The sequence below is a fragment of the Narcine bancroftii genome, chromosome 1 (assembly GCF_036971445.1).
Source record: "Narcine bancroftii isolate sNarBan1 chromosome 1, sNarBan1.hap1, whole genome shotgun sequence".
In the NCBI taxonomy this organism is placed as follows: domain Eukaryota; kingdom Metazoa; phylum Chordata; class Chondrichthyes; order Torpediniformes; family Narcinidae; genus Narcine; species Narcine bancroftii.
In genome coordinates, this window is record NC_091469.1 from 295140924 (window position 1) to 295159535 (window position 18612).

General features: G+C 43.0%; 1 protein-coding gene across 1 annotated transcript in view; it reads left to right on the forward strand.

The window, feature by feature from the left end:
• The window catches only part of LOC138746651 (protein kinase C-binding protein NELL1-like), a 73484-nt gene that overhangs the window by 38829 nt on the left and 16043 nt on the right, over nucleotides 1–18612 (forward strand). Inside the window, exon 2 of the mRNA XM_069904942.1 lies at nucleotides 12730–12812. Within this exon, the coding sequence (XP_069761043.1) occupies nucleotides 12730–12812 (83 nt within the window). The remainder of the gene's footprint in view (nucleotides 1–12729; nucleotides 12813–18612) is intronic.

The window sequence follows — 18612 nt, forward strand, 5'->3', positions numbered from 1 at the left end:
AAAGTGGAGGAAAGGCTCTAGGAGATGCAAATGGCAGCCCTGGCTAACTAAGGAAATCAAGTGCATTATCAAGTCCAAAGGGAGTAATTATAAGATAGCGAAGCGGAGTGGGAAATTAGAGGATTGGGAAACCTTCAAAGAACATCAGAGGGTAACTAAGAAAGCCATAAGAGATGGGAAAATGAAGTACGAGAGGAAATTAGCAGATAATATTGCGGAGGATAGCAAAAGCTTTTTTAAGTATGTGAAGAGGAAGAAATTGGTTCGGTCTAAAATTGGCCCTTTGAAAATGGGCAAGGGTGAAATTATTACCGGAAACAAGGAGATGGCAGAGGAATTTAACAAATACTTTGCAACTGTCTTCACCAAGGAGGATATAGGTTATAGTCAGTTAGGGGGTAGTGGTCATGCGGTACCAAGAGACTTGGGGAACTTTACTGGGGAGGTAGGGGATCTAATGGATATCCGGATCCAGAAGCAGGAGGTTATGAGTAAATTGTTGGGACTGAGGGCTGATAAATCCCCAGGGCCTGATGGGCTGCATCCTAGGGTGCTTAAAGAGGTGGCTATGGAAATTGTGGAGGCACTGGTCGACATTTTCCAAAGTTCCATAGATTCTGGGGAGGTCCCTGAGGATTGGAGAGTGGCTGATGTGGTGCCGCTTTTTAAGAAAGGAGGGAGGGAGAAAACGGGAAATTATAGACCGGTTAGCCTGACATTAGTGGTGGGGAAGATATTGGAGTCCATCATAAAAGGAGAAATAGCAGAACACTTAGTCAGTAATAATAGTATAAGGGCTAGTCAGCATGGATTCCTTAAGGGTAAGTCATGCTTGACTAACCTTCTGGAATTTTTTGAGGATGTGACAAAGAGGGTGGACTCGGGAGAGCCAGTGGATGTGGTGTATTTGGACTTCCAGAAGGCCTTTGATAAGGTATCGCACGGGAGTCTAGTGGGCAAGATCAGGGAGCATGGTATTGGAGGTAAGGTGCTGACATGGATAGGAAATTGGTTAAGAGATAGGAAACGAAGGGTTGGAGTAAATGGGTCTTTTTCAGAATGGCAGGATGTGACGAGTGGAGTGCCTCAGGGATCGGTGTTGGGTCCTCAGTTGTTTGTAATTTATGTTAATGATTTGGATGAGGGGATTATAAATAACATGAGCAAATTTGCAGATGACACTAAAATGGGTGGCGGTGTGGGGTGTGAGGAGGATGTAAGGAAAATGCAGAGGGACTTGGACAGGCTGGAGGAGTGGGCGGCTAAATGGAAGATGAATTTCAATGTGAACAAATGTGAGGTTATTCATTTTGGGGGAAGTAATAGGAAAGCTGAGTATTATTTAAATGGAGACAAGCTAGGGAGTGGGGAAGTGCAAATGGATCTGGGTGTACTTGTTCACCGGTCACTGCAGGTTCAGAAAGCTGTGAAGAAGGCAAATGGAATGTTGGCTTTCATAAAGAGGGGATTGGAGTATAGGAACAGAATTCGCTGACTATGTTCAAAAGAGAGTTAGATAAGACTCTTGTGGGTAACAGAGTTAAGGGTTATGGGGATAAGGCTGGAAAGGGGTACTGATGGTAATGATCAGCCATGATCTAAAATGGCGGTGCTGGCCCGACGGGCCAAATGGCCTACTCCAGCTCCTATTGTCTATTGTCTATTGTCTATTGTCAGAACCAGATGCCGTGTTTCATTTTGGACCCAAGACGATTGATCGTGGTTCCTGATGTTTGCTTTTCATGAAAATTGATTTCTGAATCTTGGGATTCTGAGAGCAAAAACGTTTTCATTCCCAAGCAATTGCTTTGGCTGTTGCCTGGAGTCCATTAGAGGTTATCACCATGTTGCCTTGAATCGCGCTTCTATAATGTCCATGTTATTTCCATACCCTCTTGTCTAATGACAGGACATGTTCATCCCCATTCACTTTGAAATAAAGAAAGGACTAATGTTGTTCTACATCTGAAAATCTGATGTAGAAATGAGCATGGAACGGTCTATCTTCATCTGCCTTGCAGACTTTTAGTACGTTAGACTGATGCTATCCCTGACATTAAGAGATTAATCTCTGATGTGATGTGTCATATCAGGTCTTTCAAGAAGATTAAAGAAAATATCAGTCCAAATACCATGCTGTGGGAAACCTAACATTTAACATATGTCATAATTGTTCGTGGATTACTTTCTGGCACTGTCAGTTGATGTTGAAAGCTAACAGCCATTGAGGTGATCACTCTCAATTACCCAGATAGATTGGCTGTGCTCCAAGCACGTGTTCTGAAAGTCATTCTGGCAATCAACCACCTTAAATTTTTCTCATTTTTCATCAAATCAATTTTGTTTTTTTCCCCTATATTTAGGCAAAGTCTGAGGGGAATCAGGATTTGTCCATCTTGATCAATGTGTCTGAATTTCTTGAGCTCTGCATGTTTTATAGTTAAAGGTGATACTTTTTCTGTAATATTTTCAGTCGGATTGTGGAAATGGAAGCAGTAATGTTTGAAGATTGACAATTTATTGTTGATAATTTATTAATCTTAAACATATTAATTAACCATAAATGAGGAACAGGCGACTGGTCTGGTCTGAGACTTGCCTACTGATCTGGTATACACTTTGCGGCGTGGGCTGATTTTTGGTATGGCTTCTCAATTAAGCAAGTGTATTGTATAACGGAGATGCATCTCTAATTCACATGTCTTTAGTCTTGGGATATACTGGAAGGAAGTATTATAACTTTTTCTGTATTTTTTTAAAGTAAAATTTAAGCCTAATCCCTTAACTGTTTTGTTTGGTGTTGTTGGAGAGTGAGGCAAATTTAACGGCATCTTATTTGCATGTATTAGCTTTTATTTTTCATGGCTAGGCGGACAGTGCCGCTTAGATGGAAGGGCGTTATACTGCCAACTCATGCTCAGTGGTTTAAAGATTCATTGCTTAATACCCAAATTTAAATTTTCAAACACTGTGGGCATCCTTTTGATTTGGTATTAATGCCCCCACATCTCCATCGGGCACACAAAACTCAAAACGGTCAACCAGTTTACCTATCTCGGCTGCACCATTTCATCAGATGCAAGGATCGACAATGAGATAGACAACAGACTCGCCAAGGCAAATAGTGCCTTTGGAAGACTACACAAAAGAGTCTGGAAAAACAACCAACTGAAAAACCTCACAAAGATAAGCGTATACAGAGCCGTTGTCATACCCACACTCCTGTTCGGCTCCGAATCATGGGTCCTCTACCGGCACCACCTAAGGCTCCTAGAACGCTTCCACCAGCGTTGTCTCCGCTCCATCCTCAACATCCATTGGAGCGCTTTCATCCCTAACGTCGAAGTACTCGAGATGGCAGAGGTCGACAGCATCAAGTCCACGCTGCTGAAGATCCAGCTGCGCTGGATGGGTCACGTCTCCAGAATGGAGGACCATCGCCTTCCCAAGATCGTGTTATATGGCGAGCTCTCCACTGGCCACCGTGACAGAGGTGCACCAAAGAAAAGGTACAAGGACTGCCTAAAGAAATCTCTTGGTGCCTGCCACATTGACCACCGCCAGTGGGCTGATAACGCCTCAAACCGTGCATCTTGGCGCCTCACAGTTTGGCGGGCAGCAACCTCCTTTGAAGAAGACCGCAGAGCCCACCTCACTGACAAAAGGCAAAGGAGGAAAAACCAAACACCCAACCCCAACCAACCAATTTTCCCCTGCAGCCGCTGCAACCGTGTCTGCCTGTCCCGCATTGGACTTGTCAGCCACAAACGAGCCTGCAGCTGACGTGGACTTTAACCCCCTCCATAAATCTTCGTCCGCGAAGCCAAGCCAAAGAATGCAGAGGAGTTGGTTAATAAGCTAATTTATTACTGCGACAGGGAAATTTTTTATTTCTCTTTGCAAACAGCTTCAGTTTTGGTAGTGAGATTAGATTGTCTTTTTTATAATAAAGTATTACCTTAATATTTACCTTTGATTAAGAATGTGGGCAACTGTGGATGAAATGTTGTGTAGTATATTCTGAATTATTCAATTTTTTGACTTTTAATATGTATTCTCATGTACTCTGCTTTTTTTTTGAATGTGAATTTCAATAAAAATATTGAAAAATAATAGCAGGAGCTTTGTTTACTACCATTGTGTTCTCTGGGCCTGGTCTCTCTGAAGGCAATAAAACCTTGTGTTTTGGCAGTTACATTTCAGTTTCAAATTGTAATGTCAGAAATGCACCTTTTGAAAATCAGACTTTCCATCAGTGCTTTTCTGTTGAACAACCTTTTGACTCTGTGCCCTACCAAGATGGAAAAAGCTTTTTATTTGATCACTAATATAAAACATCATTTCAAACAACTATTTCCCCTGCTCCTTCCTCCCTACCACCACTCTGTTAAATCCCAGAGCAGCTTGCAAGCATTTTGCCAATCCTTCACTTGGCACTGGGTCTTTTAATTTCATTGGGAATTGAATTATCAGGCAAGTTGCTGCAAAGTAAATAGGGGTCACTTGGCCCATTGTCACCATGCTAGCAATTTGCGAGAAACCAAATCTAATTTCAGTTCTGTTTCCTCGTTTAATACAGGCAAGGTCATCTGCAGCCTCAGCAACTCTGAACTCTTTCCTCGACTCCAATGAGTTGGGTTCAATCCTGTCATCTGGTGCGGCCTCTGTGGAGCTTGCATGTTCTTTGTATGATCATCAAGTCACCCAAAGCAGAACAACCAAATTGGCATTCCAGCCTCATCTCATTTACCTGCATTTGGTCCATCAAAACACTTTCTATCCATGTATATATCTAAATATCTTTTAAGCATTGTGATTGTCCCTATTTCTAGAGCTTCCTCTAGCAGCTCATTCCACTTTGAGTGGAAAAGAAGTTGCTCCTCAGGTACGTCTTAAATCTCTCCCCTCCCACCTTCAACCTTTGTCCTCTGGGGGTGGGGTGGGGGGAGAAAGACTGTGAGCATTCATTTTATTCATGTCTCTCATGATTTTATAAACCATGATAGTTCACTTTTCAGCCTCCAGCACTCGGGAGTAAAGGCCCAGCCTCTCCCTATTGCATGGGTTCTTCCCAAGGCCTAAAGGTGTCCTGTAGCTTTAGATTCCCAAGTCCTGATAACTTTGAAAACACTAAATTTAAGATGGTGGCTGATATTTTTACATTTAAGATATGGGTGTTTATCCTATGACTAATTTGGCTAACCTGTACCCCTGCTTTGTTTAATGTTGAAAAGAATAGGCTGGCTTTTTTTGACTTCATGGTCTGTCCTTTGGGCACCTCACTCACTGGAAACCACATGTTCATTAAGGTTAAGCTAACCCCCATGATAACCCAGCACCTCTCATAAACATTGCAAGACAGAGTATGTGCAAGAAAGTAAACAGGATCCCCAGTTGCCTCCCTCCCCCCCCCCCCCCACCCCCCCCAGCTCTGTCGGTCTCTCTCTTCCCTTTTCCCTCTTTTTTTCCTTTCACAGAGCCAAAATAAATTCACACCTTTCCTCTTGTATCAATTAACACCTTTTGGTCTGGGCTCTTCCCCCTTCCATCCTTTCCACTTTCTCTCTCTCCAGTCTTTATTCAATTGCTTTCCTGCTTTTTGCTTATAGCTTGAATAGCTCAGGCCTGAACCATCGGTAATATCTTTACATCCTGTAGACATTGCAAGACTAGCCGAGCGTTTCTGTGTGTTTTTACTACAATCACAGCATCTGCAGATGTTCACTGCATCTTTACTTGTGCTCAGCTTGTTGAATCATCCAAAGTTGAACATGGCAAGTGACAGAAGGAACTGAATAACACCCTAGCCCACTGTTGACAAGATTTCAATGGTGCAAAGCAATTATTACATTACTTGAATGGTTGAAGAGCCACCTGAGAATATTGTCGTAGCTTCATTTCGGATGCAATTGAAGCAAGTGCAAAGCTACCACTGAGCGAGAATAGTTTCCTCTATGCTTGTCAAAATGTAATCCTGTTAGCTCACCTTGAGAATTCCCCAATGCTCTATGATGTTCACACAGCGTTTGTAGTATAAGTTTCGTCCCTGGAATGATTTTTAACCAGTGGTGTCAGTTTGTCCGATACTTGAGATGTTAAGAAGTGGTGAGTTGAACTAACCTCAACTAGCAAAAGAAGGCCTATCGTACTGATTGATGCAAGCAGCTAAGCCATGAAAATAATTTGCTTTTCACTTCAGTACAAACATGGTCAACATTTTCAATTTAAATGTTAATTTTCTATAAATTTTGGTACCTTTATTTGAAGATTGGTTATCTTATTCAAATGCAAGATATCAGTGCAGATTTCATTTTATCAGATAAAAACAAACCTTATTTTAACTCTAGTAAACGTTTTGCAATAAACAAGAAAATTATTCTTCAGATGGTTTGCATAAATTTCAACCTATTTAGCCAGTTTTGATGCTGTTCAGTCTGCTTATTTATTTTCTGTAGCTCTCTGCTTGCTGCAAGCTCTAATCTTGGAAGGATGCTGTATTAGCTGGAGATGTGTTCTTCTCACAATGTTGACTGTGGCCTGTGCAGAGCAGTCTTGTGATGATGTCAAAAGGGAAGCTGCAGGATTTTAACCCAGCAATTTTAAAATGTGTGCCGATCAACATGGTATGTGACTTAAAGGCTTGTGGAAGGTAGAAATCGAGAGAAGATCATGAGAGGTCATTGCTCCAGTAATAATGATGACACATCTTCAAAATAAAATTGACATAAAGCACCGTCACAGGTCCTTTTGGCCCACAAGCTTTTGCCACCCAATTACACAAAATTGATCAAGACCTAATATATGTTTTTGAATGGTGCACCCGGAGGAAGCCCATGCAGACACAAAGAATGTACAAACTCCTTTCAGACAGCCCTGGCCACTATTGCTATAACAGTGTTGCACTAACCACGCAGTATTTTCCACTTGAACACCAGCTCTCGTATTATGATATTCATGGAGCCTTTTATTCCTGTTTGGTCACTCCTTGTTGAGCCAATATTAGGTGACCAGCATAATAGCAGAATGAGGGATTTGTCAGTTTATTGAATTATCACACAGTCCTGGTGCAAGGGATGACCTTTAAACGGTGGAAGTGAAATAAACACTTATGAAGTGATTTTGTTTCCCACCTGTTAATTATGTTGTAGAGCCTTGCCTTTACACTATCATCTGTCATTGTTGGTGTTAGATCAATGTTTAGTTTGGTCATTTTGATAATTAATTAAGAATTTGGCACAGTGAAGGTGAATGGAATATACTTTACAATATTGTGCTGGGCTGCATGATGTGAAAGCTGCAGTGTTCATTTTCAATACCAGCCATTTCTTAAGCAATGAGCCGAAATTGCATTGATACTTGGATGGCTTTTCTCATATGCTTAACATTTCTGTAGCTACAAAATCTTGAGTGCCTTTTCTTGTTAATGAGCTGGTTCTTGACAGTTATTTCTGATGAACCAATGGGTTTTCCCCCAAACCTGAAAACCACTTGCAGCATATAGAATGAGGCGACATCATGTATTTCAGTGCAGAAATATTTTGTTAAAATGGATGTAAAATAACATCGAACAGCAAAATGATGTCTCCTGCTGCACGTTTTGTTTTATGTCAGGATTACAAGTGCAATTTTTAAACAGAGTATCAAAATTAAGATTTCATGATTCATAATTTTAAATATTAATAACCTCAAATACCTGTGTGGACAGAAAATGAAAATTTTTCTCAACAAGGTCCCTCTCTTTCTATTGAGTTGCTTTCTCTGCCGAAGATGTAGCCAGCTTAAAAGGCATCTCAGGATCGAATGTTTTTCAGTGGATAAGGTTGCCTGTCAGACCATCCTCATCAGAAAATCTACCCATTCCATAAATTAACCCAGTTAACTTTCTCTAAGATGCTTCGAAAGCATTTACAACTTTCCTTAAACAAGACCAAAATTACAGATCGGTTTCACGAATGCTGTCTGTAACTTTAAGCAAAATCTCAACACATTTATTTTTCATTTTCATTGCAACCAAGCAAATAAATTGAAAAGTTTTTTTTTCTGATTACTAGCTCTCTTCATTCAGCCTTTTGAGAATCATGCATTGAGGCATCTAGATTGCTCTACATACCAGAACTCTACAATCTCTACTCCTGTGTTGCCTTTCCTTGTTTCAAAGCATAATTTCTTTTTCAAACTTCAATTTTCATATTAGTTGATTTTTCTCTAGTAATTGTGTGTCACTATTCCAGAAGACTAAAGAATCAAAGCAAAATTAAAATTACTCAGGTTATTAAATATTTATTCCAATTCTGCTCCTCATACAAGGTGTTTACCAAGTTGTAAAACTAGTTAATAATCTTTGCCGATTATTGTGTCTGACTTGGACAAGTAAAACAGATTCCGACAGGGAGCTGACATGACGGACATGTACAGATGTGAATATTGACAAATACACCAAAAGGAATATACTTTAGAGACATGTCAATCCCTTAAATGGTGAGACTGGGGAAATAAGGGAAGGGGTTTTATACAAATGTGTTAGAATTGTTCTTCATGGTAGAGATATTGGACAAACAAGAATTATAAGGTCCCCTTGTATCTTTGATCTTCCAAAGCTCCTGGATCCTGGAATGGTCTTGACAGATGCAAAAAATGCAACTATACCTTCCCTGTTCAAGAGAAGACTGAGACAAAGCGAGATATTATAAAAAGCAAGATCATTGGGAAGATGTTGAAATCCATTATGAAATAAGTAATGAGTTATATAAAAAAAAACTTGTGTGTGATACACACAGATAAATAGATATATACACGTTGGTAGTCCTTTGATTCAAAGAAGACACGCTGTGTGGTTCATCTGTGGACACAAAGTAATTTTGTGGTCTCCGTCTGGAAGCACAAAGTCTAGCACAATGGGGCAATGGAATTCTGTCGCTGTAATTACTGTGGCTGGCTGCTGCTTTGTGACGCCATTCATGGTTTTCCATCAGGTTTTTTTGGCAGCGCCTCTCTTCAAAACTGGCGTAGGCTTCCTAGCACAGGGCTCACCAATGGGATCTGTCAGCAGCTGCAGCTTCTAGTTCACTTGGCTTGGCTGGTAACACAGGGCTTCATTTGCAACACCTTTATAGTGCTTGTGTGGATGACCTTGAGGTTTCCTTCTGGTCTCCAGGTCACCATAGAGCAGCTGGTGGGGTATACAATGTTGTCCATTCTGATGATGTGTCTCACCTACCGCATCTAGGCTCTTATGATCAGGGACTCAATGCTGGTGGACAGAGTCTAGCACAAATTTCTCCAGTTGTTTGATGTAATGTCGGTACAGAGTCCAGGTCTCGCATTCATATGTCTGGCCTTGCTGGTCCTGAAGTCAATTTCTTTGTCCAAAGATCTACCACTTGAGATGATGGTCCTCAAGTATTTGAAGCTGTTTATATTTGTCAGCTGGGTGCCATTTCAGTTATTTTTGGTTCTATGGTGTTGGTGCTTGGCACGGACTGATGGAGTACTTCAGTCTTATTCAGGTTGATGGTCAGGCCAACGAGCGTAGTAGTGTCTGAGAATTTGTTCAGCATTATCTTTGTGCGCCAAGAGTGAACCAAGAGTGCACAGCCATCAGCAAAAAGGGTTTCTTAAATGACTGTGTAGAGGTTCTTCATCCATGCATTCAAGTCAGATAGAGCTGTCCAGTTGGTACCTGATGTACACTCCCTTCTCCACACACACACATACACACACACACACACACACACACACACACACACACACACGTACAGATTTTCTGAAAATGAAATCACGTTTAACAAATTTATTGAAGTACATCGAGGATATAATGAATTGATTAAATAAAGGAGAATATGTAAATGTAGCAAATTTGGTTTTTCAGAAGACTTTTAATCAAGCAACATAAAAAGTTACTGCACAAGATTTTGGCTGTGTTGTTTCAGGGGAGAAATGATTGCATTGGATTCCGTTCTGATAAAAGTCACTAGGTGGATTCACACATTGAGCAAAAGTTGAGCAGCTTGGGTTTGACTCTTTGGAGTTTAGAAGGATGGTAGGTAAACCAATTGAAATGTTTAAAGTTCTGCGGTGGCTTGAAAGTTTGAAACTGAGAGGGAAGTTCTTCAGTGGGTGACGGTGGTGTGGTTGGTGAGGAACTTAGAACTCTGGGCATAGTTTTTAAATGAGCGATCACCATAAAGGACTGGGCCAAGAATGAAATTCTTTTCTGAAGGTTGTGAATTGAAACCACCGAAAGCAGAAGCTGAATAAACGCGAACTAGATTTTTTTCTTTGGTTGTGTAAAGGGGAACTGAGAGTCACCTCCAAGATCAGAACAGCTACGATGCTGAGAATGCAGGAGGTTTGGGGAGCTATCGGGCTTGTTTCTGCTTCTACTACCTCTCTGTGTGTGTCCTTAAATCTAATAACCAAAGGCTGTGTAAATTTAACTACTTGAAAACACTTACATTTTGATGGAAACTGTTGTGCACACAACTTTAAGCCAGTGGTGGATTAACCATTAGGCTGAAACCAGAGGCTTGGAAGGTTAGGGGGCAGCCATCAAACAACAATAGAAATACGAGATACTCCAATGACATTGGTGTAATTAGAGGGGTGTTGGGGGTAGGGGGGTGGGTTGTGGACCACACTGGGTGACCCCGTCAAAGGGGGTGACAATAAAATGGTTGTAGAACATTTTTGTGCAGTGTTTCTGCAGAAATGTATTATTTTTTAAATAAAAATATCCCCGTAGTTATAACAACAAAAACATTTTTCATACGCCCAGCTTACACACGTCAATATACCTACAAGGCTAAAATTCTATTCTGATTTACTTTTGAACTTCTAATGCACTCCAGTCAGAGTGTTTCTCCCATTTCCCCCCCCCCCCCCCCCCCCCTCGGCCACCCTGGACAAACAGGGAACACACACCTGTTTCTTCTACGTTCGGTACACTCGTCCATGAGTTGTTGGGGTGGGGGGGGGGGGGGGGTGTGACACCACTGACAATAGAAATGTTACTTTAAAAATGCCAAAGGGAACTAAGCCACAATATTAAATTTTAAAATTGCAGCAACTTATAGCTTTCAATGCTCCTTTTGATTGCTTTTCATCTATTCATTGAATTCAAAAAAACATCGGGCCCACTCAGGGCAGCAGGTCTCAATAAGGGATCAATGGCCATTTTTGCAGATGGAATAGATCTGTCAGTACCAGTGCCAGGGAAACGTGCAAGCCTATTGTCACCTGCTTTCTATTTGTAACTATGTACTTGATTGTCATTACAGCATTAATTCCAACAATTGTAATCATAACATAGATTAAGAATAAATAACCCATACACTTTTAAGAAATTTTATTTTCTATTCAAATATAGTTGGATGGGGGTGGGACATGGCACTACTGGAAAACAAATGTAAAATTGTTTGATCTGATTTGGTCTTCGAGTATCTTAGTTCTTTGAAATAAATATAAGATAAAATCTACTCTCCATACACTAGCCAAGGAGTCAGGGGCCCTCCAAATGACTGTGCCCCCTCCCCTCCGCGCTTCCCATTGGCCGGTCCGGTGCCGAGCTCGCTTTCCGTTGGCTTGCTACCTGATCAATCATCAGGCAGCTGGTGATACGCATCCACTGTCAGGCTACACCGCATGCAGCCTGGGCAGAGTAGTGGGAAGGCAAGGGGGGGGGGGGAGAAGAAGCAACAGTGGGCACCATTGCGCTGCCTCTGGTACTGTTAAGACTTGGAGTTGGAACATCGCTTGGTCCTGCAAAATGGCAGCGTGGCTTTAATGGGTATTTGCATCGCCAAGGGAGGGAGCGAATTGGAAGCAGCAAAGATGTAGGAGGACCGGGGGTGCTGCTGGGCCCTTGAGGTGATGGAGCTGTGGTGGCTGTGGAGTTGCACTGTTCAGCATTGATTAGTCTGGAAGCAGTGGCTTGAGAGAGGGATCTGCAGGTACAGCCATGTTAAAGGGGGTCGGCAGGGAGAAGGAAGGGGTTGGTGATTAGGCTGAGGTGGAGAGGGAATTGGTGCATTGGGAGATCCCTGCAGTATTGAGAGCTTGCCTTGTATTGTTGAGCTGGTAAAGTTATCTAAAAGATGGGCGTCAGATGTTTGGACAAGGGAGCAATTTCATTGCTTGCCTAGCTATGCAACAAGGTGGGTGGACATGGCCTGCGAATGACCTCCATGATGCCAACCCTGGGGGGGTGGGCCTCACTATAGCTCAGCCTTGGGGCCTGGGTGTTAGTTAATCTGTCGCTGCTTTATGCCCTCCAGAAATCCATCCTTTCAGTTGCATGAGAACATATTACAGCTTGAGAATAAATCAGCAACAAGATTTAAACAAAATTCTGATGACAACTTGCACCAGGGAGTGCATGGAGATAATGCAAGAATACAAATTTATGGGGGGATGTGCTTTTTTTTAAAGCAGGCTTACTACAAAATCCATGGTGACAACTGCAGGCTTGTGTTGTCATTGCTATGGGAATTTTGTTCATTTAAAGTGAAAGAGTGTAATAATGTATTGTGCTTTCCGATGTTCCTTGTCTATTGTTTTGGAGTTATTTCATGGTAGAATGAGAGTTCTTGCCATCGCTATGGAAACTAACTGAAATGAATGCATGGTTTTAAATGATGATCACCAACAATGCCATCATATTGTATTCTGCAGAATCTCTGCCTTGAGAAATTCTTATGTTTTATTCCTTTCTTCATTTTTGCCATTTTGGAGCATGCCCAACCTGCAGTGACTTCCTTAACCTGGTGCAAGGCATCATGGATCTTCAGGAACTACTTGCAAAAATGACGACCAAGGTGAGTTTAGCAGAGGTCGAGTTTTATGCTATTTTAAACTTCTAAGCACCTGATTTTATTTGTCTTTCAAATAGCCATATGAAAAATGGATGCACAGATGGATTCAACTCTGTGGGACTCGAAACAAGAACTTTTGATTGGTTTTGTGGTCAAAATGGATTTATGGTCCTGCATTGCGCTGATTATCCAATTAAATCACATTGAACCATGGTGTGAAACAAGAAAATCTGCAGATGATGTGATTGTAGTAAATGAACAAAAGTTCTGGAGACACTCAGCAGATCCTGCAGTGTCCATAGGGGGCAAAGATATACTGTAAAACCAAGTTTTCAGGCCTGAGCTCTTCATCAAGGTACAACCAATGTTTCGGATACCTTGATGAAAGGCTCAAGTCTGAAATTTGGTTATATATCTTTACCTTCTCCAGCAATTTTGTGTATCTATTGACCCAAGGAGAACAGTTTTCCTTGTTCAAATGAAATAAAAATATTTTTATCCCCCCAAACTTTCATTCCCGATTAGTTTAGTGATGGCAACTTGTCAGCTGGTGTATCCAACACCAAATGAAGAACGAGTGGACGCTGTTCTGCTTTCATGTCCCACTCTCTCTTCTCATCAGATTCCCATCAGCATGGCTCCCTGCAGTGGTCACCCCTTGATATGAACTTGGCCGCAGATGGCAGAAGACATTCCTCTGTCCTTTTCCAATGCTTCAATGTTGTTCTGACAGTTTGTGCTGTTGGAATGTTTCTCTCCCGTTTGTATTTTAAAATTATCAACAGCTTCTCTCCCCTTTTCCCACCCCTTTATTTTGGAATCTCTGCCAGGTAAAAGAGTTTCCCTTTGACTTCACTATAGTACCCTTTGATATTGAAAATCTGACTTTCATCATCAATTTATCTACAGTACTTTATGCAAGCAATCTTCAGAATCAAAGCAGTCTGATAGTTTATTGGAACCTCCTTTATTTACTCCAACTGCAGATAGCCAAGTTAAATTGAACTTGACAAGAATGATAGAGGAAAAGCTTGGTCTATTTAATTGTCCTTCATTTTTCCTTGGAGATGTGTTATCAATTTTCTTTTCAAATGAAATCAGCCAAACTAATCCAAGTGGCAGGATGCAACATCAAAAAGCATTTCAGATTACATTGATAACCAAACTTCATTTTCATATCAGTTTGGGAAATGATTTCAGCGTAGTTTTTAAATGGTGACCTTTTAGTTTTTTTCCTGCAATTGAGATCAGGACGCAGTTCAATCTTGATCTAATCTTTGCAAACCAATATAACTTACTGCCATAGAAAATTCAATACTAGAGCAAACATTCATGAAGCTGGCCATATTTTTAGCAAATTCTCCCCCAACAATATTACATTCACCAACATGAAAGATTCCCAGCCAAGATGATCTACATGTAGAATACAGAATGAATTTGTGCAGTCCACAGTGCAAATTATAAAATGGACAGTATGAGAAGAAAAAATGGAAAATGAACATAAAATAGGGCCAATTTAGAATGCATGACATTTCTCTCAGTCATACAGTGTGGAAACAGGCTCCTCTGCCCAATCTTCTCATACCAACTAAATTGCCCTACCCACACTAGCACCTGTCTGCGTCTTATTCATATCCTTCTATACCTCGCACCTCAGTGCATCTTACCCATATCCCTCTATATATGGGTGACACGGTTGATGTAGCAGTTAATGCAGCACCTTTACAGCACCAGTGATTGGGACTGGGGTTCGAATCCTGCCCTGTCTGTAAGGAGTTTGCATGTTCTCTCCGTTCCTGCGTGGGTTTTACCCGGGAGCTCAGGTTTCCTCCCACCGTTTGAAACACACTGGGGTGTAAATTGGGCAGCACAGACTCTTGGGGGTAAAATGGCCTGTTACCATCTAATACAGGGGTGTCAAACTCAAATTCACGGAGGGCCAAAATTAAAAACTTGGACTAAGTCGAGGGCCGAACTAAATATTTATTGAAAATTTTCAACAACATCTGCATGTTTTCTCTTCTTTCAACATATGTAATGTTAAACTTTAGGATATAACTTTAGGAGGATAATGTTACAGGTCAGGAGTAGGTAGCTCAAGTTCACCCTTTGCTTGACCTGAGGGAAACCTATTTGGTTCCTGTGGAGATGTAGTCAGCATTCAAAGGCTGTGTCCATTTTGGCCTGCATCAGGACTCAGCATTTCCTGCTCACTCCTCAGGCTCTTAGCCTCTATTCACCCTCGACCCACCATCCCTCTACCTGGCCAGTCCTTTACCCAACCTCTACTCACCCCTCACTCACTCGCTCTGCCTCTACCCACCCCATCCTATACACGCCCCTCTACTGCCTCTCCCCTCAACCTGTTCCTCCCTCTACCCGTCTCTCACCCTCTAATCACCCCTCCCCTACTCGCCCTGCCCCTCCCCTTTTACCTCTTCCCTATCCACCCCTCCTTCTACTCATCCCTCCCTCTAACTGCCCCTCGCACCACCATAACTTCCCCTGCCCATTACTCCTCACCTACACCCTCTGCCCACCCCTGCTTACCCACCCACTCAGGCCCAGCGCGCTGCCGATCAGCCTTTGCGGAACAGCAGGGACCGTGCGCAGCCTGCCATGTCCATCGCGCCGACAGGAAATCACAGGCGCTCGCCAATCCGCCGCACTGCTCGACTGGTGGGAGAAGTGACTGGTTGTGCGGGGAGCCTTCCAACTGGCTTGCCGGCTGATGACATCGACAGACTTCTCATGTTACAATTTTGTTTTCGCCGTTCTCAAAGTTTGCACAGTCAACCTGCAAAACTCTTGCTCCCTCCACGTCCCGTGGATCTGATGCCCGGGTGTTGTTAGGATTCCCAGCAGAAGGTTTGTGGAACTTTACCATTCTGGATTCCTTTTTGAGAATATTCTGGCCATCTTTTAAGGGGGGTGGTTTTAGGGGGGAGGGGATAGTTAGGGGGTGGGGAAGGATGTGCAATGAAGGGGGAGGATGGTGGGGGTGACATTACCAAAAAACAGCATCGGCTCTCGCTGCAGGGCGGGCCACCTCTAATACATTTTTGAAATGATCTTGCGGGCCAAATATAATTATATCGCGGGCCAAATTTGGCCCGCGTGCCAGAGTTTGACATGTGTGATCTAGTATGTCTAAATTAAATTAAATCCATCTTGCCCACGGATCTGCCTAAACGTTTCTTAAATGCTAAATTTGTAGCTGCCTCAATACCTGGTCTGGCAGCTTGTTCCATACACCCATCACGCTTTGTGTTTTTGAAAAAAAGTTACCCTTCTGGTTCCTGTTGAACCTTCCCCCCACCCCTGTCACATTCAAGACTCAAGGTTATTTTATTATCGTAGTAAAACAGAAGATGTGATATTACATGAAATTTCCTTTAGTCTACAGTAAGGCAGACAAAGATTTGCCATCAGCAGAAATTGCTCAGTGTCCCTTACACTTAGAGAAGCAAAAGAGTCCCCCCAGAGTCATCGAGTGTCTACGGATTCTCCTCCAGTGCTCCCTGTGCCTCCGCAGCCATACAGCTTTCAGTCCAAACCATCAGCAACCCAAGCTCTAGATGCAAACCTCTGACATGAACAGGAAGCCTCCAGCACCTTTGGCAGCTTCTCCATTACCGCGTACCCCTTTAGTTAGTTTCGAGCCAGTCTCCAGCATATCACAGCCTGGCATGAGCTCCTCGACTGCAGTCGCCAGCAACCCGCAGACTTTGTGGGTTCTTCGCTTTGAGTCACCAGTAGCCTCAGAACACCTCGCTGGTCCTTACTCAGGTGCCAGGGCTGGGCTGTGCTGTCGTCCAAACCTCACTTAACCATAGGATCACCCAGCTGCAAGCATTGCATTGGCCTTTGCAGATACCTTGCCAACAAGAGTGCAGGAAAATCCAGCTCCTGCTCTCTTCCACTTCAATCCCAACTATTGTTTGGACGAAGTTTGCCAAACATTTTTTGGCTATTGCGTCTTACAATTTGGTTATTCACCCAAGAACGATGACTGCCATCTTGTTTCCGCACTTCAGTGCAGTCTGGGCTGTTGGTTGTGGCAGAAGTCATCGTTGTACTCACAGCAGTGTGGTGACACTGAGCAGATTGTTTCATGATAAAGATCTGCTGTTGGATCATCATGAGAGCATGTACAATTGGACAGATTAAAAAGATGTTGTCCAAATACAGACTAGTGAGGTAAGCCCAGAATGTCAACTTGGCCTGCATTGACATGTTGGGCCCAAAAGCCTGTTCCCAGCTTTATTACTCTGTGCAGAGAAATACTTCCGTTGTAAACAAGGCAATCTGGCTGCATGACGTAACAGCAGGCAGAGTGTATTCTGGAGTTGGATGCCCAAACAAACCTTGGTTTACAAGCCATTCACTGAGCCCTCCCTTCAATTTGTACCATCCCGAGGAGGGAAGGGGTAGATAACAGAAGGCCTCGAAGCATTCTTTGTCACCCAAATTTCATCTTAACAGCGAACATGCAATGTGTGCACAATAGATCTGGAATGATAAATGGCAACACATTGTGCCACTCTGAAGCCTGGCAAAGAAAATACATTAGGGCGCTTCTTGGGAAGTCTCACCATTTTTCTCCTTGACACTTGGCTGTTTTTATTTTTGCTGCAGTAAGTTGGGGACTAACAATATCCAGAAAGCTGCAAGTCATGCTAGAGGTTGTGGTCAAGGGCTCAATTTATTTGCAGTTATTTTCCATCATTTGCGAAGGTTAAGTCGACTAGTCTGAACGAATGCAGGTCCAAGGCCACTGAAAAGACATCTCGTTTTGCTCCTTTATGAGCAAACATGACTTGCCCTGCATTCCAGGTCAGCACAATTTCTGCAGACTCTGCTGTTTTCTTGCCGAACCGGCAGCACACTGTAAATGCTTCAATCACATCATAAGTAGAAGCCTTCAGCCCATTGCCTTCAAAGGAAGTTGTAAGTGGAGCAATTGATTCTCTGCATGGTTGACTCTAACTTTTGCAAGGTCCTTTTTTGGAGAAGTATCTTTTCGTTCCCATGTTTTTAATTATTCCTGGTGTGGGAACAACAAACAATGCCATTTGCAGGGCAACTCGCTCCCGCGATCCACACCCAATAAGATTGAGCAATAAAAGCTGACCTCCAAACAGTCATAGAGGTGATGACAGTGAGACCAGATGACCCATATGCAGTGCATGTCCACTCTTTCAGCAATAGCTGATCCAAATTCCCAGTTGCCTGCCATTACAACACCGTTTCCCCCTGCCACACTGACCTATCCATGTCCATTCTTGGCCAAATCCACTGTCAGGGACAGGCCCAATATAGACTGGAGGAACACACAACAAATTCCAGAGGATGTGCAAGTAAGGTGCAGAAGTTGAAAGGAGATGGGTGGGGCAAGTTTTTGTTCACACAGAAGGTAGAAGGTGCTTGGAATGGGCTGCAGGGAATAGGGGTGGAACCAGATACAATGGTAATGTTGAAGAGCTGGGGTGAAATACGAAAATGTCCAGACATTATTGTAGTTAAAAGCACAAAAGTTCTGGAGGAGCTCAGCAGGTCTGATGCCCTATGTCCTCCATCGCTTCGACGACCGCGCGTGCCCTCCATCGCTTCGACGACCGCGCGTGCCCTCCATCGCTTCGACGACCGCGCGTGCCCTCCATCGCTTCGACGACCGCGCGTGCCCTCCATCGCTTTGACGACCGCGCGTGCCCTCCATCGCTTCGACGACCGCGCGTGCCCTCCATCGCTTCGACGACCGCGCGTGCCCTCCATCGCTTCGACGACCGCGCGTGCCCTCCAT